Source organism: Eublepharis macularius, chromosome 13 (genome assembly GCF_028583425.1).
Source record: "Eublepharis macularius isolate TG4126 chromosome 13, MPM_Emac_v1.0, whole genome shotgun sequence".
NCBI lineage: Eukaryota > Metazoa > Chordata > Lepidosauria > Squamata > Eublepharidae > Eublepharis > Eublepharis macularius.
The window spans coordinates 19,054,554-19,080,976 of record NC_072802.1 but is presented as its reverse complement, the minus strand read 5'-3'; the positions used below and the strand labels follow the sequence as shown (position 1 = coordinate 19,080,976).

At 44.7% G+C, this 26,423-nt stretch overlaps 1 protein-coding gene across 1 annotated transcript; it reads right to left on the bottom strand.

Annotated features, from left to right (window-relative positions):
* Positions 1-980: 980 nt before the first annotated feature.
* Positions 981-24,635, bottom strand: LOC129341360 (transmembrane protein 182-like). Its single transcript, XM_054996512.1, has 5 exons — positions 24,410-24,635; positions 17,496-17,619; positions 11,594-11,692; positions 8,418-8,555; positions 981-3,790 (listed from the first exon to the last, which is right to left on the bottom strand). Exons 1-5 carry the CDS (start codon positions 24,560-24,562, stop codon positions 3,561-3,563), a joined length of 744 nt encoding a protein of 247 aa, XP_054852487.1. The 5' UTR covers positions 24,563-24,635; the 3' UTR covers positions 981-3,560.
* Positions 24,636-26,423: the final 1,788 nt, after the last annotated feature.

Below are 26,423 nucleotides of genomic sequence, written 5' to 3'. Positions count from 1 at the left end.
ACTCGTACGAGATCATCATTTGTACATGCTTGGGTTGTTTTATGGGATCGATGAAAGGCACAGGACTGTAAATCTTGCGCTGCTCCTGGATTATCATCTTTTATTCACCATGACCCATAAGTGTCCGTCTTGACATCAAACAGATTATTAAATGACAAAAGTTATCCAACGAGAGAATTTATAAAGCAAAATTATTACTCGGGGATCTGAGGAGGTACAAGTGTAACCCTAGGGGTTATAATTAAAAGATACTTCAAATGGGGAAAAAAGGAAAATATTGTTGCATTTTAAAATGTCAGATAACATTTATCTGTGCAGGCAGGGAAAAAGATATGTCATTTCTAAAAGCTCTTATTCAAGTTAATGTTTCATCAAACAGTACTGAAGATCCAACGCTTATTCATCTAAAAAACCACTGTGTAAAGTGTGTGCCCCATTCACTTCGATGGACAGGGTGCTACAAACACACACACATAGGCATTTGTGTACAGAGCAATCTATTCAGTTGGATTGAGCGTATGGATTTTTTTTTCATAATGATAACTTCCTTGTTGTGGAAAATCTTCTGTTTTGTTGTATGCCTACTGTAATGCATTGTCCTCTTGTTTCATTCTGATTTTAAGTAGGTAACTAGAAACATTTCTCAAATCATTTCCAGAATTGGAGCATGTGCAATTTACTAGAACATTCAACTTGGCAATGTTTTCCCCACCCTCTATATTAGATGCAAACATGTGCATTGATAAAAATATAAGGGAGATATGAAATGTTAAACTGTATACAATTTATGGGGAGAAATCAATGCCAGAATAACACCTTAAACTCACACAAGGGGTTTTGAATGAGGGAGAAGCAAAACTGAAAAGGGGGGGGTCAGGTCCAAACAGGGAGGAGACATTTCAAAATGTTCCTAGACATAAGCCACCTTCTGTACAGTGTTAAAATTAGTAGGTGTTGACAGAACCGAAGCTGCACTCCAACAGGAAAACCGGCAACTTTATTACACAGGATGAACTTTTTCTAAATTGGACTGTACCAGGTTTATTTGGTTTTATTTGAAATCAGAGGGGCTCCTTCAGTTTAGGATTCAGAGATGGCATTCATGTTTGCAAACCTCCAAGCGTCATTTTGCCAAAACATACAAGTACAAAGTGCATTTTAAAAAGCAAAAAATGTTGTCTTCTTCCCAGTATAACAGGATGCTTAAAATATTTAAAAGACATGTTAACAGCCATCAACAGCCATCCTTTCATGTTAGTTACAGTAATTTTTTTTTTAAAAAATGATCTTTAATTAGCATTTACAAATAAAGCTGATAAGTACACATCACCCCGGCCAGATCTGATTGCATTTAACAAGCTACAAGGTCAACTGGGACTTCATCTTTAATGCTGAATATTTATAACTCACGTTTAATATAAATACTGATGATAGAAGCAGTTTTGGGGCAGCCATTGGGTGCAAACTATTAAAGTTAATGACAACTTCCCCTCCCCCACCCTTCCCGATCTCAACTTAAATTGTTTCTTTATACATATTGCCACGCATGCTTATGACATGTACACTTCCATCCAAAATATTATATACCTTGACCTGTAACATTTTAACGTATCCTGTTCCATTCAGGAAAGATCACAGCCTAGGTAAGATGTTTCGCTGGGTTAAAGATCCTGTTCCCATATTGTAGAGGAAGCACAACTGCTCCCAGTTATGCTGATAATCTGTCTGTCGTATTTTCATCCTGCCCTCGCTCAAAGAAACTCGGGATAGCATACATGCTTCTCCCCCTCCTCCATTTTATGCTCCCAACAGTTCTGTGAGGTGGGTTAGATAAAGAGAGAGGCCCAAGGCCTCCCAACCAGCCGTGTGGCAGAGTGGAGGTTCGAGCCCAGATGTCCCTGCTGTGCTATTCCCTGCTACATGACACTGGCTGTCAAAAACGTAACGTGCATTTGTGTGTGCAGGACCAAACTCGATTATGTTTCCTCTCTGTATTTTGAGCATGGGCCTCTGCGCAAAGATGCATCCACATGTGGTATCCACATCACACATTATAGCATGCATGTAATGGAATTGGATGCGTATCTGTCTCTCCAACATGGTAACAGGAACTTCTGCCTAAATAAGAGTCTCTCTGCATGAGACGCCTCGGTGCATGTTCATCAAGTGTAAGGAGATGCAATGTTCGCCAGGAAGAGTAGTTTAAAAAGACAGAGCCCACAGAGATCCTCCCTCAGTTTGTTAATTTCATCTTTGCCTCCCTGCAGGCTCTGTCAGTTTCACCTCTCCAGCCTAAAACTGTGTGGGATCACAACCAGAGGGCACCGAGGAATGGAAATGGGCTGGAGCTGCCTTCCAGAGCCAGGCTTGGACCTGGAGAGGTTATAACGGGCTGAAGTTTCCCTTCTGGCATTTCACAGCCCCTTCCCACAGCTCCAGTGTATAGCAAAGCCTTTGCCTTGCCACCGGCTTTGTCTTTTAAACTGCCCTTCCTGGCTAACATTGTATCTCTCAGCACATGTTATTCATGTGTCAGATGTCTCATGTAGAGAGACTCCGTGGCTGGCTTCTGTCCCCTGATTCCAGAGTTCTCTGATGCTTATACTGAGATCTAGTACATGGGGGTCCCCTTTTATTTCAACAGATGGCACCCACCCCAAGGTGAAAAGCAACACACACACACACACACGGACTATCTCTGATCCCAGCAGCCATTATGGCAGCATTCTGTTCATGCCTTGTGGAGGCTTGTGCCCTCCCCCAATATGCATGACTGGTGGGCTCCTGTAACGTGTGAACAGAAGACCACCATACTGTCTGCTGAGGTTTCTCCATTGAAATGAATGGGGGTGCTTTTTTACATGGAGGAATTCCATGCTCTCAGTGACTGAGGTGTCAGTGCATGTGGACATGTACATGTACATGTACAGCAAGCGCAAGACTTAGCAGATGATACAGAATTATAATTTCCCCCTCCCCCATTTCATTTGATTTGAATGCAAGAGGATAAACCTTCGTAACTGAATACTGCCTCCTGAAACACCTGGAGCAGTTGACAAGGATTCTGTAAGAATCACTGGGAAATCTCTGGAATTTCTGTAGATGGAGAACAGGAAGTTACAGAATTTCAAGCCTATTTTAATGATGACTGCACTCCCAACCAACAAACTGTGAAGGAGCTTGGAATCTCTAACAAGTCCAAATGTCCTTCACAAATCAGTTGATCCCAGGTTCTTTGTGGAAGACAATGGCAATGTAACAGATTTCAAACCAGGCTGGAGCATGCAGCCTCCTCACCGCCCCGCCCCCAAGAAGTCAGGGCATACTCAAAGAACTACAATTCCCAGAGTTCCTTGGCTGAGACCCAGGATAAGGTTTTTTAAAAGTATGATGAACCTGGTTTTAACTCAGTACTTAATGCTATATTTCCCACAATGGTAATTCCCCCAACTTGATGTTACAGTACTTTTTGTCATGAATTTAATGTTAGCAGGATTTTCCCCACATTTCCGGATAATACTAGTGTTCCTTTCCTCGACTGCTGGGAGAGGTCTGCCTCATTACTCCTGCTCTTTGAGAAGACTATAACCAACCAGGTAAAAGAGAAGTCCAGAAAGTAACACTAAGGGGACCCCAGCAGCTGCAAAGATAAACGACCATCCATAATAAACCTTTACAGGAACCTCTTCGTCGCATCGATCACTTCTTTCAAGAAGTATGTATTTGGCGAGATCAGCAGCAAATTCTTTCCACATCACAAACAGAAATATCAACAGGGCAAATAAAATTCCTGTGAAGGTGAGAGAGAGAATTGTGTTACGATAACTGAACATAAAACCATTTAACATGCCAGCATGATGTAGTGGTATCAGACTAGAATCTGGGACACCCAGGCTACAGAAGCTCGCTGGATGACACTCACAGCCTGCCCTAACTCTAGAGTTGCCTTACTGTCCCGGCAGGAGGCTGGGGACCTGCCAGGTTACCTTTGTTGTGTCCCCAGCATGCCCACACAATGATGTCATATCTGGTAATGTCACTTCTGGGTGACATGGTGCAGGAGCACATGTGCACTTCGCAATGGGCCGATTTGGGCCTCAAACAGGCCCAATTCTGCCTGTTTGGGGCCCAATTGGCCTGCTGCAAACCACGTCCAGGAGGCACGTTCCCATGCCCTTCTCCCCCGTCAGCCAAGTGAGTGGTGGCCGGGGGGGGGTGGAGGGTGAAAGTGGGAGAGCCCCTGCCCCCACCAGGGGAATGGGATCCCTATCTACCTCACAGGATTGTTACGAGGGCAAAACAGAGGACAGGAAAACAATTTGAGCTACTTTGAGAGAAATAAATGTGGTAAATAAACAAATGATATTTAGAGGTATACTGCCTTGGAATAAGTCATGCCCACTTTTGGTGCCGTGGCTGATCGAAAGGGCTTCCATAAGCACAGCAGACAGGAGTATTTTGTGTGTGACTGGAATTCAGGGAAGGTATAACGGGACCCTGTAAACACCTCCATCTTTCCACCTAGTGTTGCCAATCTCCATGCGGGGCCTGGAGTTCTTCCAGAATTACAACTGATCTCCAGACTACGGAGATAATTTCCTCTGGAGAAAATGGCTGCTTTGGCAGGTCAACTATGGCATTATACTCCTCTGAGACCCCCGCCAAATTCTGCCTTCTGCCTTCCCCAGGTTCCATCCCCAAATCTCCAGGAATTTCCCAACACAAAGTTGGCAGCCTTATTTCCACAACTGGTGCCCAGACCAGATTCTGATTCTCAGAGCCACGGTTCCTAAATATGGAACAGACCCAAGTATTTAATTTGTAGCCCCGCTCTATAGCCATATATCTCATTAATCTGACTTTGCTCAGGGGGGTCAGCTGGTTGGATACATTGACAACACAATTCCATTTTTTAAAAGCATATTCTCTGCCTCCATTCATTAAGACCTGAGATTAACTATGAGCTTCAGTTTCAATGCTGATTTAGGTCAGCGGCATCTTCTGGGGAGGGGCTAATGGCAAGGAAATTGCACGGTGCCACGAAACCTTTTTCTCCTTCAGAGCCTAGTGACAATTAGAACAGGCAGGCTTTTGACTCCGTCTTCTCACTCCAAGGAATGCAACACCTTAATTTTGAGAAAATTGATCACTAATCTCCAGGTCTTCCTTTCTCACTTCCTAGCCTGGTGCAACTTTGTTGGCTAATTGTGGGGACAAGTGGATGAACTCTCAATTCTCTGTCGAGGTGATGTGGCTTCCCTGTAATTTGCTAATTACAGGAAAAGGGAACTCTCTGTCCCCTTTTTCTTCACCTTCTTGCCTAGCAGCAACTTCAAAATACTAATGAAAAATAATGAGAGGCTGCTGCCTCTCTTAGCATTCCCTACGTGCAAAGGTGCACGATGCACGAACAGGCGATAGCTGCCGCAACAGAGAAATCTCATTTTTGGAGAACAACTTTCAAGTACCTTATTTCTACATTTAGCAGAATTCCCTTCAAACACCAGGAAGGGTTCCCACAGCCCTGACTGCATGCCCCACTCACTCCATCACGTGAGAACTGTGCCTAATGGAAACACAGACAGCTTTCCCACCAACAGGCAGATGTCATCCATTTAAGGAGCTTTCTAAATACAAAAATCCCTCTCAAACAATAAGAGAGGCATGCTTCCTCCCCCAGGACTGGAGCTGGGCTGTGGCTTAACGACAGAGCGCTTGCTTTGCATGCTTAAGATTCATACAAGTTTTGTATAAATATATTGACTTCTGATATTTTATGTAATTTTATAGTGACCTGTTTGCTGTCTTAGATCTTTGTATGCCATTAAAGGTATTTGAATTGAATTGAATTGCTTTGCATGCAGAGGGCACCAGGCTCAACTTCAGCATCTCTAGTTAGAAATATATTGTAGGAAGTGATGAAAAAAGTGCAGAGGGGAGACATTTGCCCATTTTGGCGGCTCCACCTGGATATACTGTGCGCACAGGTGGCAGCAGAAAGGGGAAAACTCTCCCCCCCACACACACACACACACCATTTTTGCACAGGCAAAAAAACTTGGGAGAAAGGCAGGAGCTCTTCTCCGCTCAGCGGCAGCTTTCAAAGCCCATTTGCACTCTTGTTTTTTTTATAGAAGCCAATCCTCAGAGCTGACGTGTGTCTGTGTGGAGCGCAGGTTGGCTCCATGGAAAACTCGTAAAAGAAGCAAGGTGCAGAGTGACCCTAAGTGAGCTGAAGTCCATAAGGAAAGTTCACTATGAAAGGGTCCTTGGAAGTGCGAAGATTCAAACTAACTGTAACTTATCAAAGTTCAAAGCTCAAACACAGACACGTATCTTAAAGCCAGATAAAAGTGAGAGCTACGCACTGGCGAGTCTGCTCAGGAGGACATCTTCCTCTGCAGCAAAGGTCTTTTGCCTTGATAGCAAGACGTTTTCTACTTTCACACACATAGGATAATGCATTTTCAATGCACTTTAACAATGGTTTGCAAGTGGATTTACCAATTTCACACAAGAAAATGCAGTTGCAAACCATCACAAAGGTGCATTATCAATCAATCAATACTTTATTGCTTCAGCACAGCCATAGCAAATAACAAGGAAAGTACAATATTATTAATACAAACTACTACATCATAAAATTTAAACCGAAATTGACAAAACTCCATCAAGATCTTTAAATCCATAAAATCCATAACAGCATGTAGTATAGTATAATAAGATGCATTGAAAGTGCATTATCAAACCTATGCTGATTCTGTCTTGATGTCAAGTTCTGAAGCCAGATGTACATGGAGACCACAAGGGATGGCTCTAGAATTTGTATTCAGTATTAATTCTTCTTATTATAGCCCCCTTCCCCCATATGGATTTTGTCCATGCAGGCCCCATGAATGTAATCCCTTCCTCTCTTTTAAGCAAGGAGAATATCTGGTTGGATCCAACCCCAAGTAAGCGGATAATAGGAGGCAAGATTGCTAAATGGTAGAATGGACTCTACCACTTCAGACTATGGGTGAGGGATTCCATTCGTTCAAAATTTAATGCAAAAGCCGAAGGGAATCAGGAAAGATGTTTATACACTTTCAAAGGTGAGGAATGAGGGTAGTTTTCCCCCTCACTCTGCCATAATGGTACAACTATACAATAAAACTGATGGGTTAGGCTGTGGAACTCACTGCAACTAGTTGAGAGATCCTTAAATGAGAATCAGGGAAACTCAAGGAGATAGATAGATAAACGAACTCTCTTATCGGTTGGAAGCAACTTTCCTCTGGGAAAACTAATTGCCCTGCTTGTCAGCTTCCCAGAATCAACAGGCCGGGAGCAGTTTGAAATGGAACCATGGACCAGATTGGTATGATCTAGCACACTGTTATTCAAGAACAGCACAAAGCTGATAGTAGTTAATTTGTAAAAGCTTCTGGTTTTTTTCAATGACCCTAAAAATAGTTTTGCCTATGTAATTTCGCTCTGAAAAGGCTGATATACATTTCTGTGGCTGCTTTGCATACTACCTTGTCCAGGGGTTTCATGATCTAATGGAAAGATCGCTGCTTTATAGAAAAAAAAAGGATGTCCAGTTTGGTGTAGTGGTTAAGAGTGACGGGACTCTAATCTGGAGAACCGGGTTTGATTCCCCACTCCTCCACTTGAAGCCAGCTGGGTGACCTTGGGTCAGTCACAGGTCTCTCAGAGGTCTCTCATCCCCACCCACCTCACAGGGTGATTATCATGAGGATAATAATAACACACTTTGTAAACAACTCTGAGTAAGTGCTGTTGTCCTGAAGGGCAGTATATAAATCAAATATTATTATTATTATGTTACCTATCATCTATGGATCTATCCAGGGCTTTTTTTTCTGCTGGAACGTGGTGGAACGGAGTTCCGGAACCTTTTGAAAATGGTCACATGGCTGGTGGCCCCGCCCCCTGACCTCCAGACAGAGGGGAGTTTAGATTGCCCTCTGCTCCGCTCAGTGGCCATGTGACCATTTTCTCCAAGGGCAACCCACTGAGTTCCACCACCTCTTTTCCCAGAAAAAAAGCCCTGGATCTATCCATTACGTAAGGAAGAGTGACTACTTAGTGAACTGCATGGCTGAGCCCAGATTGAACCCAGTTATCTGTAGTCCAGTCTTTGATCCACTACACCCAAAATAAAGAAAAGGCTAGAGAAGAACCTTAACATTTGCTTAGACCTGCATATTTCTTTTTATGAAATACTGGTGGTTTATTAATGGGAATTCTTTTTTTTTCATACATTCATTCATGCAAATTCATCCCCTCTCTCTCTCTTTCTCACACACACACACACACACACACACTCAAGCACAAATACACAAAGAGGGACTTAGCCTCAGCGTTCCAGGCCCCCCCATACATCCAATTATCACGAATTGGCAGCTTACCAGCTGTGATGAGGAATCCGCCTCCTACTTTATAGAACCGTGCGTTGACAAAGGGCACACCACACACCAACAGAAATCCGCCAACAAGACTGGCCGTGACAGCCAGCACAATGAAAGCTGTCCAGAAGCCTCTGTATACTTCCCAAGTGGAAAAGAAGAAAGTTAAAGGAAAGACGGAGTAAATCCATCTCACCGAATCTGCTTTCCGGAGTTTACCAGAAACAGATTTCTGTGGCTCCAACTCCACCAACAATCATTTGAAAAGGCAACCCTCCACAGAATTACTCTAGTCTCAGCCCATTGATTTCAATGGACTTAGACTGGAGTCACTCCATATGATTGCACATATATATATATATTGGGTCTAATCAGTTTTATGAACTTGGCACAACAAAGCAGGCATTTACCAACATCTTTGGTTACACCAGCTACTACTGAACTGTTTGGGGCTCATGGTTGCCCTCTTGTGTGAATAACGGAAAAGGACTGGGCAGCCATCTAACAGCCCAGAACTAGCCACATTCGGTCAGAAATAAGTCCATATTTGCTCAGCGGCACACAGTCAAGCCAAGACAAGTGAGCATAGGATTGCAAGCTTAATGAGTGCGCCAAGAAAACACATCCCTCTAATGAAAATGAAATCTTGCCCTCAAGTCATAGCTGGCTTTTGAAGACCCCTGGTGGGGATTTCATGGCAAAAGACTAACAGAGGTGGTTTGCCATTGCCTGCCTCTCCACCTCTGGTCTTCATTGGAGGTCTCCCATTCAATTAGTATCCAAGGACGACCCTGCTTAGTTTCTGAGATCTGACGAGATTGGGCTCCCCTGGGCTATCCAGGTCAGGATTTCTCCATTTTTTAAAAAAAAAAATTAAACAGAATAATCCCTTTTTGGGGTCAAAAAGTTACAATAGATGGTTATCAAACTTGGCTGATTCTCAGGCTGGATGTTATTAGTAAATTAAAGTAGCAAAGGCAGGCATTTTTCATAAATACACAATAAGTAACAGTAATTTCAAAATTAACACAAACTTTTCTCATGGCCCATATAAGGTGGGCAGGTTCTCCTCTGGCAACTGGCAGAAGATTTACTTTGGGGGGTGGGTCTTGCCACTGATGTGCTGCCATCACCGGCAATGCACTGACATCACTTCCCATGCATCCAGAAGTTATATCAGCAAGTTGCTGAGGACACTCTAGCATTTGAGCAAAACTCTATGGTTAAACCTGGTGTCCCCTGGCAACATGCTGACATCACTTTTGGAGCACAGAGAGTGACATCGTCATGTCAGGACTCTGCCTACGCCCTCCAGTTTCCTGCCATTTCCCCTCCTGCTGGCTAGCTGAGCTGCAGAGGGAAATGCCCGCTGGTGGCAGGGAATCCCCTGCCACCTGGGGGAGCTTGGTAAGCTTAGGTCCCCAAGATTGTATGTATGGGACTGGGGGATTATGGAGTCTGGGAGAGCGTTTTATAAGTCTGTACAAGGTCTGAAAAAAATGATGCTTGGGCCCTAGTTTTGGGGGGGGGACAACATGATTGCCTGGTCCCACCACACTGCAGGCCCAAACAGGATCAGGCCCTCGTGGCATTTTTTTAATGGCTCAGTTCAGCTGCATCTCTGTTTGATTGGAAAGAGTGCATGAATGAGCCTGTGCCACACTCTCTACTGCACAGGAATTTTATTTAGCATACCAACTTAGACTAGCGTGGAAGATAGCCTCCTACCTCGGCACGGCTGATCTGGCCAACTGGATTCATGCCAAGGTAACACTGAGACTAGACTACTGTAATTCACTCTGTGTAGGTCTCCCTTCCAAGTTAACTCCAGCTGGTGCAAAACGCTGCACATCATTTACTTTCCGGAGCTAGACGGAGCATGCATACCACTCCCATTCTGCAGTCACTCCACTGGCTACCCATCAGTTACAGTTCAAGTTCATGATGACTGCTACGTTCAAAGCCCTTCATGGCCTAGGCCCCTCACATCTACAAAACCACCTCACTCCCTAGGCAGCAGCTTCGCTCATCTGAACAGGGCCTTCTGCTGATACCACCCTGCAGATGGGCTAAATCAACAGCTGCCTGTACACGAGCTTTCTCCATGGTAGTCCCCATCTTGGCTAGTCGGAAACGGTCAGGAAAGGCCCCTTTCTCCTGGGTTTCCACAAAGTATACAAAACAGAATTATTCAGGAGGGGTTTTTTTTTACTCAGATAATAGAGCTGTGGGAGGGAAGGAGGCACCGAAGAGTCAGATGTCGGAAGCTAAGCAGGGTCGGTACTTGGATGGGTGACTACAAAGGTCAATTTATATTCTATAAGGCAAAGCTGCAGGAGCCCCTTTTATGATTTTGGGTCGATTCTGTATTTTAATCCTTCTGAAAAAATGTCCAGAAGTTTTATTTTATTTTATTTCCCCATGGTAGTCCCCCACCTTATAGAATGGCCTGCCTGAGGAGATTAGGAAAACTCCCATTCTCCTGGCTTTCCACAAACTATGCAAGACTGAATTATTCACTAATAATTTCTTTCTACTCAGATTAAGGTAGGTAAAGGTAGTCCCCTGTGCAAGCACCAAGTCATAGCTTGGTGGGGGACATTGCATCCCGATGTTTTCTTGGCAGACTTTTGTTATGGGGTGGTTATAAGGCTATAATAGCTCAGGGAGATACCTTGGTATGCTATAGACTAGGCTATTGGGTACTGTCTAATGATGTAGATATGTTCCTATTGGGTAGTTTGATGTTACTAAAGATGTCATGTTAATTACTTACTTTTTAAATTCAGAAAGGTTTCATTTATGCATTCTGCTTTCTGCTAGTATTTTTAAATTTGTGGCTACCATATTCTATTGCATCTGTTTTCATTGAATGCCCTAACTGTAGATCATGGCCGTTTCCACACGGCTTACCTTGTTCTGGAAAACAGCGAAATTGCTCGAGAAGATGCTGTTATCACACCTTCTTGCGATCTCGTGCGAGATTTCGTTATTTTCCAGAACAAGGTAAGCCATATGGAAATGGCCCATGTTGCATTTCTACAGTGAACATCCTAACTATTGATATATTGTATTCACTTGCTGTATGTAATCTCAGTGAGAAAGGCAGATTATAAATAAAAAACAACACAATAACAATAAAGCAAAGGCTATCTGTTGCTCTATTGACATGCACTTACCTGCTGTCGCATCATAGGAAGGGTGTGGATAAGGTCCAAGTGCAATAGGCATAGGGAATAGATAACCATTCATGCAGTATTTTGGATACCCTTGGCTAGCTGGAAAAAAATTGGAAAAGAACCAGACTTTTTTCTCTGCAAGATGATAGTTGCAAGACTCTTGTAGGAGAACTCTAACCACCCACTCCCGTCAATGAGGCAATGTCCCCAAGTTCCAAGCTGCAGGTAGATCATTTTCTGATTCTCTCCACTGGAGGTGGAGAGTACCCTCAATTCACAGCTGACTTATGGTGACCTCTGGCAGGGTTTTTATGGCAAGAGACTAACAGAAGTGGTTTGCCATTGCCTGCCTCTGCAGCCCTGCTCTTCATTGGAGGTCTCCAATCCAATTATTAACTAAGGCTGATCCTGCTTACCTTCTGAGCTCTGACAAGATCAGACTCACCTGGGCTATCCAGATTAGGGTTTCTCTCTACTACACTAACTTAAGTATGCCTCCTCCAAATTCGCTCTTAGGTAGGAGCTGGTTTGCGCAAACAGCTGCCCACTGACTCTTCAATCTGTGCCTCTAAGACACTTCAAATGCCTGGTCATTTCCTCAAGGGTCGGGGAAGACTTCTCTATAGCCTCAGAGTCCATTCATACATGCAGCTGGCAGGTAGCTTCATCTCATGCTGTTCCAATCACATTATATTTTGCATGCAGAAATCCTGTGGGGTGGGGCTCACAGTGAATAGCCCCTGTGGTCCAGATAGAACTGGAAGAGGGAGAAAGCGCGTCATCAGCCCATCCTATAGGAGCCGGGAGGGGCCATGGCTCAGAGGTATGCAGAAGGTCGCAAGTTAAATCTCTGGCATTTCAAGTCCAAAGGGTCAGATAGTAAGCAATGTGGAAGTCCCCTGCCTGAGACCTTGGAGACCTGATATCAATCAGCATAGACCCTGCCAACCTTGACAGACCCAATGGCCTGACTCAGGAGAAGGCAACTTCATGGGATATTGTGCATGTAGAGCAATGTGGAATGGAGCAACACAGTAGAAACATCCAGGCTATTTTGGCGTGGGAGGTGGATCACTCAAAAAGATCCATCAGAAAGAGAACAAGCCATGAGCTCCTATGACCCAGGCAACTCTCCAACTTGAATGGGAAGTTTTTATACTTCGTCCTGTGTGGAACAGCCATCCCAGGATCAAAACCTACAGGCAGAGCTTGTTCCCGAGGAATAAAAATTAGGGCAAGTTTTGCTGAATAAGCAACAAGGTTGCTGGATATGCTGCATTTGTACGGATGACAATACATCTTCACTTGATCATGACGTTGGATTCTTTTTATGCTTTGGGCCAGGGCTTTTTTTCTGGGAAAAGAGGTGGTGGAACTCAGTGGTGGAACTCAGGACAGCACAATGACGTCACTTGGGGTCAGCTGGAAGAAGGGGAAGTGTTTTAAAGTCTATATCACCCTCGGCATAAATGGTCACATGGTCAGTGGCCCCGCCCCCTGATCTCCAGACAGAGGGGAGTTTAGATTGCCCTCTGTGCCAGCAGCACGGAGGGCAATCTAAATTCATCTCTGTCTGGAGATCAGGGGGCGGGGCCACTGACCATGTGACCATTTTCAAGAGGTGCCAGAACTCCGTTCCACTGCGTTCCAGCTGGAAAAAAGCCCTGCTTTGGGCCATTTAGCACAGAATGTCTAGGAAGTCATTTGTGCTAGAAGCCCCCACACCACATGGTGTCTCTCTACATCAGCCACCACCACTGCTGGTCACTGAGTTCACTCTGATTTGGGCTTACCAGAGAAGATTGTTGCTGGATCAGATCAAAGGTCCATCTAAGCTAATCTCCTGTTTCCCGCAGTGGCCAACCACGGATCCCTGCAAGATCGGCAAGCAGGGCAGAGAGATAAAAATTGCCTCTCCACCATCTGATATTCAAAGGTACACTGCCTCTGAAAATGGAAGTTCCATTGAGCCATCACGGATAATCACCATTGAAAGACCTATCCTCCATGAGAGATTGCTGCACTGTCTTTTGCAGCACAATCATCACCACATCTTGTGACAGAAAATGCCTTGAGGGTGCTGTTGGACCCAGATCGTGTTCTTCAACTGCAGACCAACATAACTAACCACCTGAAAGTGCCTTAAATAAGAGTCATACAGTGGTCCCCTAAGCAGAGTCACACCATTGTAAGTCAATTGAAGTCAAAGGGTTTATAAAGGCTTAAAACTGTTTAGGATGGCACTGGTAAAGTATTAAAGTTGGAAGGGGACTTCTAGAACTTCTAGTCCATCTCCTTGCACAATGCAAGAAATCCAAAGCTAGAGCATCCTTGACAAATGGCTATCCAGCGTCTAGCCATGGAGAGTCCACCGCCTCTCTAGGTCATTGGTTCGAATATCAAATAGATCTTATAATTAGGACGTGCCTCCTAAATGTTCAACTAAAATCTACTTTTCTGTCATTTAAACCTGTTCGATCTAGCCTTGCTATCTGGATCAGCATTAGAACGTTTTCCTTCCTCTTCCATGTGGCAGCTAAACAGGTGTTTGAAGAGTACAGTCATGTTTTCCTTTTCTCCAGGATAAACGTACCCATTTCCTTTCATCTCTCCTCATAGGACTTGCTTTCCAGACCTCTGACTGTCTTCACTGCCCTTTTCTGAACCTGTTCCCATTTGACTATGTGTTTCTTAAAAATGCTGCCCTCAAAATTTTGGTTCTATAGCTGAAGTCTTGATTAGACATGGGCACGGATGGGAAAAAACCCAAACACCCTGTTCGTCGTTCGGTGCCATCCACGAACAACGAACATGGACGAACATGAACTGTTCCCGGACATGTTCGTTGTTCGTGGGGGCCGGAACCCCACCCCACCCCAACCCCCACCCCACTTAGCCCCCCTCCCCTCAAACCCACTTACCTGGCCCTTTAAAGATCCCTTTAAACTATCAGCTGGCAGGCGGCAGGGGGGGATTCCCCCCTGCCCCCTCCAGCTGTTAGTTTAAAGGGCCCTTTCCTGCCATGTGCAAGGGGAAGGGCCCTTTAAACACCCCACAAACTGACTTTCCCAATGTCCAATACCAACCAAATTTGCAGGGGACATAGTCCTCACTGTCCTCTGAAGACCCCCCAAGTTTCAGAGAGATTGCACCCTGGGAAAGGCATGATTCACGGGTCTCCCCGTTGGCTGTCATTTTCTCTTCATAGCGGCAAAAATGGGACTCTCTGCTGGAAGTACTTTGAAGGGTTTAAGCCAGAAGGAAAGCCAGAAGGAGTTCAGACAGAGTTTAGTCCTTCCTTGCCTTCGGTTGCTAAGGAGATTGATTGCCGCAGGCTCCAGACTGACTGGCTTGCCAAAAGGCTGCCAAAGGCAACAAATGAGGCTTTTAACGACCACCTGTTCGTTTAGGAAGGGGCCGCACGAACAGCTTGTTCGAGAACAGCAGATAGGGCTGTTCGTAATGCTGTTTGTGCCCATGTCTAATCTTGACTAGCACAGATTAGGTGGAACTATTACTTCTTGTGGCTTAGATACTGTGCTTTTGTTAATGCAATATAAAATTGTGTTTGCCTTTTTTGCAGCTGCATCACACTGTAAGAACTTTCTTCTTAATCAAGGTTATGAGAGTGGGAGAAAAAATTCTCTCTGTCCACTTTCTCCACACGAGGCATAATTTGATAAACCTCCTGACACATCTCTTTTAATAATTTTCTTTCAAATCACCAGGAATAGTGGCAACTCTTGTGTATGGCAGCAACCAACAACATCCTCTCTGGGAAGGGTAGGGACCAGTACAGCAGAGGTTTCCCATCAATATTAATACTAGTCAGACTTATCATGATGAACGGTAATAGGATAAATGTTAAACAAATTAATTAATGATTATCCACTTTACTTAAAATGTTTCTTACAGAATGGGGGCACTTTATAATAAATGGACATTCGTTCACACTAAATGACTAATGAAATTTCTACTGCATTAATTATTACATCCACAAAAGCGGCAAAATGAATTTGCCGTGATCAGTCTCATTAATGCAGACACCAAAAGTAATAAAAGATCTGCCGGTTATCAAGAATATCTCATGTTATAGGAATGGTTTCAAGTGATGTTTAATTTGATCATTTGACTTAAGGTAATATCTGGGGTACTATAATAATTAGGCTTTGAAGACTTCAGTTACTGTATTACATTGGAAGATCAAGAATTATCTGTATTTTATCAACAAACATTTGAAGTGCAAGATAAGGAAGACCATCTTAAGGCCTGGGTTTCATATTCCATTCATCTTCTACAAGGGAGTCAGTCTATTAGTCAGTCTCAGGCTTTACTTCCAAGTAAATACATCTAGGATCAGGCTGTAAATGGAATCAGGGCTTTTAGAATGAGAAATTCAGCAGCGCCTATCTAAAAATCTCCAGCTCATTTTCATTTGGCTTGACAGTCTAGGAAGCACAAACCAAACTGGTATGATCGTGACCTATGGTGTCAATCACATATAAGGAGCCAATTCCTCTAGGCATATTTCCTCAGAAAGGCCTTTTTTGCATGGGCAATTTTTGCTGCATTTGGCTCCACACTTCTTCAGGTTTTCTCCTGAATTCCGGACGAGTAACTCCCCCAGATTTCAATGCAGTGTTTTAAGGGTACTTTTCCAAGTTTTCTCTCTGCGCAGAAAATGCACAGGTAGAAAACTTGGAAGAGAACCCTTGAAATGTTGCGTTGAAATTTGAAGGGAAAGTAAATTGTCCAGCATTCAGAAAACCTGAAAAGGCATGGGGCCAAATACAACAAAAATTGCTGTGCGAAAAAGGCCAAAGATACAAATATCCGTCTTGTTTAGGACATATAGTTGCCCTATGTAGTCCCTAGAAAATCATGCTCAGTAGCATATTTAGGATTATACAGTACAGTCCACCTGTGAGTTTTTAAACAGTTCCACTGAGAGCCAAGCTACAAGAGACGAATCACACAAGGAGGAGCACGTAAAGGGAGTCGCAATGTTAGCTGGGAAGCTGAGTTTTAAAAGAGATTGGAAGGCTTTGTCAATTTCCCCTCTCTACAGAGCCAGGGAAGAGAGCCCCTAAGAGGGTTTGTTATTTTCCTCTTTGCCTCCAAAGGCTCTGTCAGTTTCACCTCCCCTTCTAAGAGGCAAAGAGGAAATAAATAAACCTTCTGAGCAGCAACCTCCCTGGCTCTGTAGAGAGGGGGAATTGACAAAGCCTTCCCATCTCTTTTAAAACTCAGCTTCCCAGCCAACATTCTAACACCCTTCATGAGCTCCTCCTCGTGTAATTTGTCTCTTGTAGCTTAGCTCTGAAAGACTGTCAGATGAATACACATAATGGCTCCTGTCTGTCAGACCACTGGTCTGTCGACGTCAGTTTTGTCTGTTCTGATTTATAGTAGCAGTTCAGGATCTCACATTACTGACTTACTGATCCTTTATTAGTGGAGATCCTAGAGATTGAACTTGGGACCGTCTACATTCAAAGCAGATGCTCTGTCTCTGGACCATTGGCCCTTATTGGAGCTTCAGCCAAGGATCTTCTTCACTACACACTTGCACCTCCAGTGGTGAGTTTCTCTGTGTCATCATGATGAATGAATGAATGAATGAATGAATGAATGAATGAATGAATGAATGAATGAATGAATGAACAGTGTGTTAAAATTGGCTACCATGTTCCCCAGCTGGGACCCCTTCACATGCACGTGCTCTCCTGCAAAGCAGGATGGCACCCTCTCCCACGTGAAAGGAGTTGGCCGCATGTCAAACCAGTCTGGCTTGGTTTCTTTGTCTTGAGCCAATTGCTCCACCTCAAACACTGCCATCTTTCTCTGATCAAACCTGTAGCCGTTCAAGAGGCAAGCTGTTCAAGCGGTCCCTGAGACTCACTAAACCAGAAGGTCCATATGCTCTCTTTGTAAGCTTCACCAAAAAACCAGCACCTCCAGAAGAACCCTTCATGGTGAAATGTGAGAACTTCTTCACTATCATTCTTCCACTCTTCCTTTCCAACCTAGAATTTAAGAACAAAAATAGCCAGGAATGCAATGGAAATTACTGTATTTTGTTATCCTTCAGTGTAGCAAAAAACCCTGCTTTTTACATGCACATACATACAAGCCATCAAGTTGCAGCTGACTTATGGCAACTCCAGCAAGGGGCTATCAAGACAAATGAGAAGCAGCGGTGGTTTGCCAGTGCCTTCCTCTGCAGAGTCTTCCTTGGTGGTCGCCCATCCAAGTATCACAGGTATCACATTATCACAGGTAACAGATTTCCTTTACAGAGGCGGGGTCTGGGGGAGCCCAGTGGCACCTGGCGTGGGCTTCCGGGGACCACAGTTCTCTTTGTCAGATGCATCTGGCAGGGAGAGCTGTGGTTATCGAAGGCTTATACTACATTGGAATTGGATGGTATGGTTGTTTTGCTGCCACAAACCAACACGGCAAACTCCTTTGAAGCCTCACACAAGCCAATTAATCTCCATTCCACGAGGAGATGTTTACATTTACTAGCAAAGGAATGTTTTGGTTACATCCCTCTCTCCCCCCCCTAACTGCATCTTCTCTCTCCTCCCCTTCTCCCCCCTCCTCTTCTATATTTGACCAGTTTCTGTACCATGCATCTGATGAAGAGAACTGTGGTTCTCAAAAGCTTATGCTACAATAAAATTGGTTAGTCTTAAAGGTGCTACTGGACTCTTTTTGATTTTGCATCCAAGTAATGACCCTGCTTAGCTTCCAAGATCGACACGATCAGGCTATAACATGCTTTGCTCCCTCCCCTTTTTTTCATGTAAGCAGATAATATTAAAATTCAGTTTGAGGCCCCAATATTTCCATCTTGTGCAAAGAGCTGCAATTAACACAGAATTGCTTTACACTGAGTCAGACTACTGGTCCATCCACCTCAGCTTTTTCTCCTCTGATAACAGTGCCTCAGTATCTCAGGCAAGGAAAGATCTGCTATCTGAGGCCCTTTTAACTCAAGATGGCAGGGATTAAACCTGTGGCTGTTTGTATTCAGAGCATCTCTTCTGCTACTGAGTATGAGCTTCTCCTTGAAAAATCTCTGTGGCACAGCTCACCCTTCCCTCTTCTTAACCCAAGCTGGAGGACTTGTTTGCGGACACCCTAGTACCAGTTAGCCAAGAGCTGCTTCCAAACTTAAATGGGAATTCTCGAAAGCAGGCTTAGGAATTCTCAGTTTCCTTTTTTTTTAAGTAAGTCACTAGCCCTTTTCGTTGCAGAGATATAAGAGGTGAACCTTTCCCCTTATAACACTGTAATGAAAAGTGGTGAGACACACTTTTAAAAAAAAAGTTATGCACTGTTAGGAAGGAAAACAGTGGAACTACCAGCTGAATAGTGACCATCAAGCCAACGAACAAACAGTCCATCAAAAATTATCTCCTGTTTTGTGACTGGTAAACAGGACCTGAGTTGAACCAGTGGATGTTCAGGCATGTATTGTTGCTGTTGACATGGATGCACGCACCATCATAAGCACCACGGTATCAACAAAGGTATGTCTGGAGATCCAGCTCCTCAGTAGATGGAGATGAAATGTGTCTTGCTCAAGATCAATGCAACACATCAAGAATAGAATGAGGTTTTTAAAAAATTAATAAGTCTGCAACTTATTGGATTTGCATATTCTTTTTTTTTCCTAGACTGCAGTACACCACACCCTGTCGGAGGGGCAGCACAGGCATCGGTGAATCATATCAGAGGTCGCTCTGTTTGCATTAGGCAGATGAATGCATTTGCCACAGGGTTGTCACTTGATTAAAGAACTCTTCGTTGATGAATTGTATGAGTTTTAATTGATTGATCTATCATATCAGCCCATGTCCACACATGAATAAAACAACAGTTCTGGGGGAGGGGGAAGACCCTCATTCTTTCTCTCTCTGTAGATGATGTGACATGTGTTCCACTGTAGGCAGCATCTTAGGGCCAAACTAGACACAATGCTGGGAAGCCAGTTTAGAGCCAATTTGGTGTAATGGTTAAGACTTAAGAGCGGCAGGACTCTAATCTAGAGAACCGGGTTTGATTCCCTACTCCTCTGCTTGAAGTCAGCTGGGTGACCTGGGGTCAGTGACAGCTCTCTCAGAGCTCTCTCAGCCCCACAAGGTGATTGTTGTGAGGATGACAATAACACACTGTAAACCCCTCTGAGTGTGACATTAAGTTGTCCTAAAGGGCATGATGATGATGATGATGATGATGATGATGATGATGATGATGATAGTTCAGTGGTTAGAGTGCCAGGCTAGGATCTAAGAGACCTGAGTCCAAATCCCCACGTATGGAAGGAAGCTCACTGGATGACAGGGTCGCCAACTCCAGGTGGAGAAATTCCTGGAGATTTAGGGATAGAGCTCGGGGAAGGGATGCTTTGGAAAAGGAAGGGGTCTCAGTGGGGTATAATGCCATAGAGTCCACCCTCCAAAGCAGCCATTTCCTCCAGAGGGGTAGCTCTCTGTCACCTAGAGGTCGGTTGTAGTTCTGAGAAATCTCCAGGCCTCACCTGGAGGTTGGCAACTTGATTGGATAACCTGCACCCAATCACATTCCCTCGACCTAACCCACCTCACAGGGTGATCGTGAAGATAAAATGGAGAAAGGAGAACCTAAACTGCTTAAAGGTGAGGTAACAATGTGGTAGATAGACCTATGGTTGGGTCTACAGGTCCATGGATCTGAACGTCGATTCCACAGCATCGACGTAGTTTGGCCTTCAAAACCAACATTCACTCCTGTGTCAGAGAGAAGGCAGAATAACTCTAAGAAGACTTTTCTGCCTTCTGTGAAGCACCTACATTAAAAATAATTAACATTTTTTTAAAAAAAGTCTGCCACCAGGCTAATCAGTAGAGAGACATTTTCCTCAATCTGAAGATGTTCTAATCCAGCCACAGAATAGATTGATTGGCTGGAATGTTGCTCTGAATGCAGGAACAGTGAATGGGGAATCCGCAGCATGCATTTGGCAAGACTATATGTGTGTCTGTTGAGTGCAGAATACTGGCCGAAAGGAGGCCAGGCCAGGCAGCCCAGGTGAGCCAGAGCTTTTCCTTCTCAGATAAAGCACCACTACTTTGGTGAAATTGCTGTGCAGCCACAGTCCCTGGGTCAAGACAGGAAGGGGAAATGCAAAAAACCAAGCTGCAAAGCAGATCCTGCACGTCTCTGGATGAGGCTGGCCTTCTACAGAGAACCAAAACAGAGGATAAGAGCCTCTGAGGAGAAAAATCGTGTATGCTAACGTATCTAAATTTGCACAGAATTGCTCTAATTTAATCCATCTCACCCTAATAGCACCTGTGTATACTCTCCAGAAGCTATGTATAGCATCTGACCCTTCCTGATCTCCATTCTGATGGCTTATCCTCTTCAATTCCACCCCACCCCAAGCCTGGGGAGCATGGACAGCCCTTCCACACTTTGGGGTCACTCTGGATCGAGAATCGAGTCTCCATGATAGAGTTGGCAACTCTGGATTGAGAAATTCCTGGAGATTTGGAGATGGAGTCTGGGAAGGGAGGAGTTTGGGGAGGGAACTCAGCAAGTATGTGATAGTGTAAAGTCCAGGGGTCATTTTGTAGAAAAAGAGCAACAGGAACTCATTAGCATAACTCATTAGCACAACTCATTTGCATATGCCACACCCCTTGACATCACCAGAAGTGTGTCATTAGCATAATTTATTTGAATATGCCCCACCCTCTGACATCACCTATCCTGGCTGTTTTGGACTCAATCCTGGCCATTCAGGGCCGAAATTGGGCCCAAAATGGCAAAAAGGGGCTGAAAATGGCCAATTTGGGCCCAAAATGGTCAGGATTGGGCCGCTGCTGAGCGGGAGAGTGATCCACCACCCATCAGAAGCCTGATCCTGGCTGTTTCTGGACCAATCCTGGCTGTTTGGTTTCTGATCCTGGCCATTTTGGGCCCGAATTGGGCCATTTTGGCCCCGATCCAGACCAAAAGAGGCCCAAAATGGCCTAAAATCAAGTGGGCAGGGCCACCTGACATGTGACCTTTTTGGAGAACTACCAGAACTGCGTTCCTGCGCATTGCCCCTCAAAATGAGCCCTGGTAAAGTCTATCCTACAAACCTACCATTTTCTCCTGGGGAACTGGTCGCGGTAGCCTGGAGATCAGTTGCAATTCTGGGAGAATTCCAGGCTCCACTTGGGGTTTGGCAACCCCAGTCCATGTTTATTAGGTTTTGTGATTAACAACTCATAACAGCAACTTTATTGAAGGCTGGAAGCACACAGATGGATCCTGGCTCAACAGGAGCCAATTTATACATAAGAAAACCACACCCCTTTTTAGCAACAACCAATACAAAACAAGTAGTTAGAATCCTGCGTTTGCATAAACCATATACGTAGTATCTTATTTCCAGTATGGTGATTGGTTTTTATTATACAGATCTGATTGGCCGCTGCCAGCATGAAACAACCAACGGTAACGAAGGCTTCAGGAGCCTTAGCTCAGCCTGAAGCTATGCCAGTACATAAAAATGCTCCTTTCGGATGATTCAACAGGTCAGGAGCAGAGCCCAGACACTGCAGAGGAAAGAAGACTGCCCTCTAAAAAGAGGCCATTCAGCCCCCCTACTCTGGCCCGACAGGGGAGTGTTGTCTTCACAAAGAAAAAGCACCCTACGTAAGACTTCGCTCTGAGGTCTTTGAGTCCCACATTCAGATCTTGCTATGGACGACTGTCATTCAGCATAGGTAATGGTGAGTTAGAATCTAACTCTGCTGGACCAAAGGTCTGACTCCAGACAATAAAAGGTTAGTTAACTACACCCAGTTAACCAAAGCTCACCTAACTGGCAATCCCGAGACCCACCCAAGTCACTCACACACCACCTGTTGAAGACACTCACACACAGCCCACGCAGCACTGCAACCGTTCCGCCACTGCTGGGCTGTGGAGGCTACATGCACACCAGTCGCTCACATGCACACCACTTGAGCCATTCAGGCAGACACTGCAGGGTGGCTGTGAGAAAGCAGCAGTGCTAAGTGGGCAGCATTGGAGCAAGCTGCGGGTTCCCGGCATGTCCCCTTGACACTGCATTTCCCCATGAATGCTGGTTAACAGAGATTTTACTATATAAGGCGTCTTCCGATGTTCAGCTGTGTAAAGGCACAGAGGCATCCCATGCAAAGTAACATCTTCTTCAGAAACAAGAGATGCAGCTCCAGCTGCACTTATCCCTCTGAATCCAGTCCCTCTGTCCCACAACAGGGGATTGCTGTTCTCAAATCTGTTTGCAGTAGCCATTTTTAGGTGGGAAGGGGTTGAATGCAAGGACTGAGGTTGTAGACCGCTATGATTCACAATGTTCAGTGGATCACTGCCTGTATGTTTCTCCCTAGCATTAAAAAGTTTAAAAATGCTATTTCTTAAACCTGAAAATGCTATTCCCCAGAGCTACCTGACTACAGAAATGACCTACAAAAACAATCTTCGTATATAATGGATTTATGTATTTACTTAATTCTATTCTGGTTTTCTCTCCAGTGGGGAGAAAAAGCAGCTTTCAGCATCCCCTCCTTCATTTTGTCCTCCCAAATGAAACCCTGTGAGATATTTGTGGGGTTGCCAGCTCTGGGTTGAGATAGGGTTGCCAGCCTCCAAGTGGTGGCTGGAGATCTCCTGGAATTACAACTGATCTCCAGGTGACATAGATCAGTTCCCCTGGAGAAAAATAGCTGCTTTGAACAGTGGACACTGTGGGATTATAACCTGCTGAACTTCAGCCCCTCCCCAAATTCCACCTTTCCCAAGCTCCATCCCCAAAATCTCCAGGCATTTCCTAACCTGGAGGAGGCGAACCGAATTGAGAAATTCCAGGAGATTTGACAGTGAAAGCCTAGAGAAGATGGAGCTTGGAGAAGAGAGGGAACTCAAGAGTAGTATAATGCCGTAGAGTCAACCCTCCAAAGAAGCCACATTCTCATGGGGAACTGATCTCTGTAGGCTGGAGATCCATTGTAATTATGGGAAATCTCCAGGTCTAGAGTTCCAGGCCCCACCTGGAGGTTGGCATCCCTAAACTGAGAGTAACCAGCTCAAGATTACCCAGAAAAGTATCTTGGCAGGGCGCGGATTCAACCAGAGTCTCCAAACCCTATTTTCACCTGAGTAACAAGGCTTCAGGCCAGTTGCAGAGACGGTGGTTTCAGTCCTCTGGGCTGATGGGTCTTGCTCCCTTGCAAATGTGTGAATGACAGCAACCACGAATTAAAGAATTAATTGAATCTGTATACACAGGGCTTTTTTTCAGCAGGAGCATGGTGGAACAGAGTTCTGGCACCTCTTAAAAATGGTCACATGGCCGGTGGCCCCGCCCCCTGATCTCCAGACAGAGGGGAGTTTAGATTGCCCTCCGCGCCACTCCAGCGGCGCAGAGAGCAATCTAAACTCCCCTCTGTCTGGAGATCAGGGGGCGGGGCCACCGACCATGTGACCATTTTCACCGAGGGCGATTTAAACTTTAAAAAGCTCCCCCCTTGTTCTAGCTGACCCAAAGTGACGTCATTGTGCAGTCCTGAGTTCCACCACTGAGTTCCACCACCTCTTTTCCCAGGAAAAAAGCCCTGCGTATTCATCACAGCGCCAACTTAAAATGATTTCTCCTTTCAATTTAAAATTCCAGAGCTCCAAACGTTCATCTTAGCTGCCTGTTTCAAAGAACATTTCCCCCCAACAGTGGTATTTTTAAAGCTACAGCCTTGCAAATTATTTCTCGCTTGTTTTTGGTTTTTTTACCTCCTTGGTGTGAAGCGTGTTGTTCTCAGGTTCAAATCCTCCGCATGTCTCTGTTGCTAGGAGCCAATAATCTGTCCCAAAGGCTATCAGGAAGAAAAGAACGCCCAAAATCCCAAGGAACCCTGCGAGAAGGGCAACTATTTTGATCTTCATGGCAGAAAGATGAGGGAAGGGGGCTTAAAACTGAGAAAAGGAGGGGAGAGGGAGGAATGGCCTTGTTGTTAGGCAAAAGAGGGGGAGTTTGAGGAGAAGGAGGGGGTTCTATTTTAAGACGCAGCTCAGCACCCTTTCATGAGTGGTGTTCATTTCACAGGGCGGCGAGGAAAGTACTATGAAAAGCAGATGACCTGGACTGGCCAAACAGCTGAGGCATTAGAGCAAAGGCTACATACATATGTGCAGCATTTTTGAATACAATTTATGGGGAGGAGAGAAATCCTGCACTGAGATAACCTTAAACTCTTCGCCGAATGCAGCTCTCCACTTGTACATAATATGCAAATGAAACCAGCTTGTTTATATTTGCTTCTTTGGTATAATTTTACTTGCAGAAAGCCATTGTCTGCCTGGTTTCACCAAGTGCTGAAATTAAGAATTCTGTATCCTGGAGTGGAACTCAAACCTGATCTAGAGGTGGAGCCAGGAACGGTAGGGTTGCCATATGTCCGATATTCACCCAGACTGTCCAGTATTTGGGAGGACTGTCTGAGGAAAACGTCCCCCAAATACTGAACACCTGCCCCCCCCCCTTCTGCATTACCTGGCTGCCCAGCCCCCTGCAGCTGTGCGGCTCTGCCACCAGCCCAGAGAAGTGGCCAGCCAGCCCAGGCGCCCAGATGGTCTCCTGTGCCTGCATGGTGCCACCCAGGAGTAGCCAGCCAGCCTGGGCTCAGGGAAGTGGGGTCAGCGCAATGATGTCACTTCCATTCGTGATGTCATCCTCTGGATGGGAGTGTGCGCACGTGCTGCATATGCACACAAGTGTAAAAAAAAAAGAGGCTAGTGATCTCCTCCCCCCCCCCCCCCGGATCTTGTATTATTCCAGACTTCAACTTGCAACCCTAGGGTTTTTTAGCAGGCCTGAAAATGAAGACTAGCAAGTTGGGGTAGGACCACCAATGCTTTGAAACAGACACAAGAGTGGAGTCCAGTGCAAAAGCTATTCAGCCATGGAGTTCATGTTGAAAAGGGGAGGGGAATGGTGGCCTTTTCTAGCAAAGGCACCTAAAGCAAAACACACAGCCAGGTTGAAATTTTTTCCTAAATTGTCTGTGGGCCCCAGGAACAGCATGGGGGTAAAATGGGGGTTTGCAGTGGGATGGGGAAATTGCTAAATATTGCCCCCTTCTCCTGGACAGAAATGTCTTCCATAAGTGAAAAACATGATTAGGATCCAAGCCTGGTATTTACGCTGATTTTAATTCTTGTATTTTATTTTTTATTTGCTTCTGAGCCACCTTGGAGAATTTTTTGTTGTTTGGAAATCAAGCTATAGATATTTTATTAATTTTTCAAGGAATTGTCTGTCAGACGTAGTGGCATTTTCTTTCTTTTTCAACTTTATTTCACGCATGATAATAAATACCAAAATGCGGGCCAACTTTCATTACCAAATATAATTCAAAACAGACAAATACACACAACTAAACTTCTTTTTCACTCACAAATAATCCTTTTGATATATCATAATGTGGTGATAGAAAGCACCATCAAGTCATAGCTGACTTATGGCGACCCCTGCTGGGGTTTTCAAGGTGAGACTGACAGAGGCGGTTTTCCACGGTCTGCCTCTGCATAATAGCCCCAGTCTTCCTTGGTGGTCTTCCATCCAAGTACTAACCAAGACCGACCCTACTTAGCTTATGAGATCTGGTGAGATCAGGCTTGCCTGGGCTATCCAAGTAAGGGCCATAATACGATAGTGGAGACTAATATGCTTCTCAACCTTTAATATCTTCATAACCAAAGCCATAAAAGCCTAAGTAACTTCACTATTTCCCAAATTTTCCCAAAT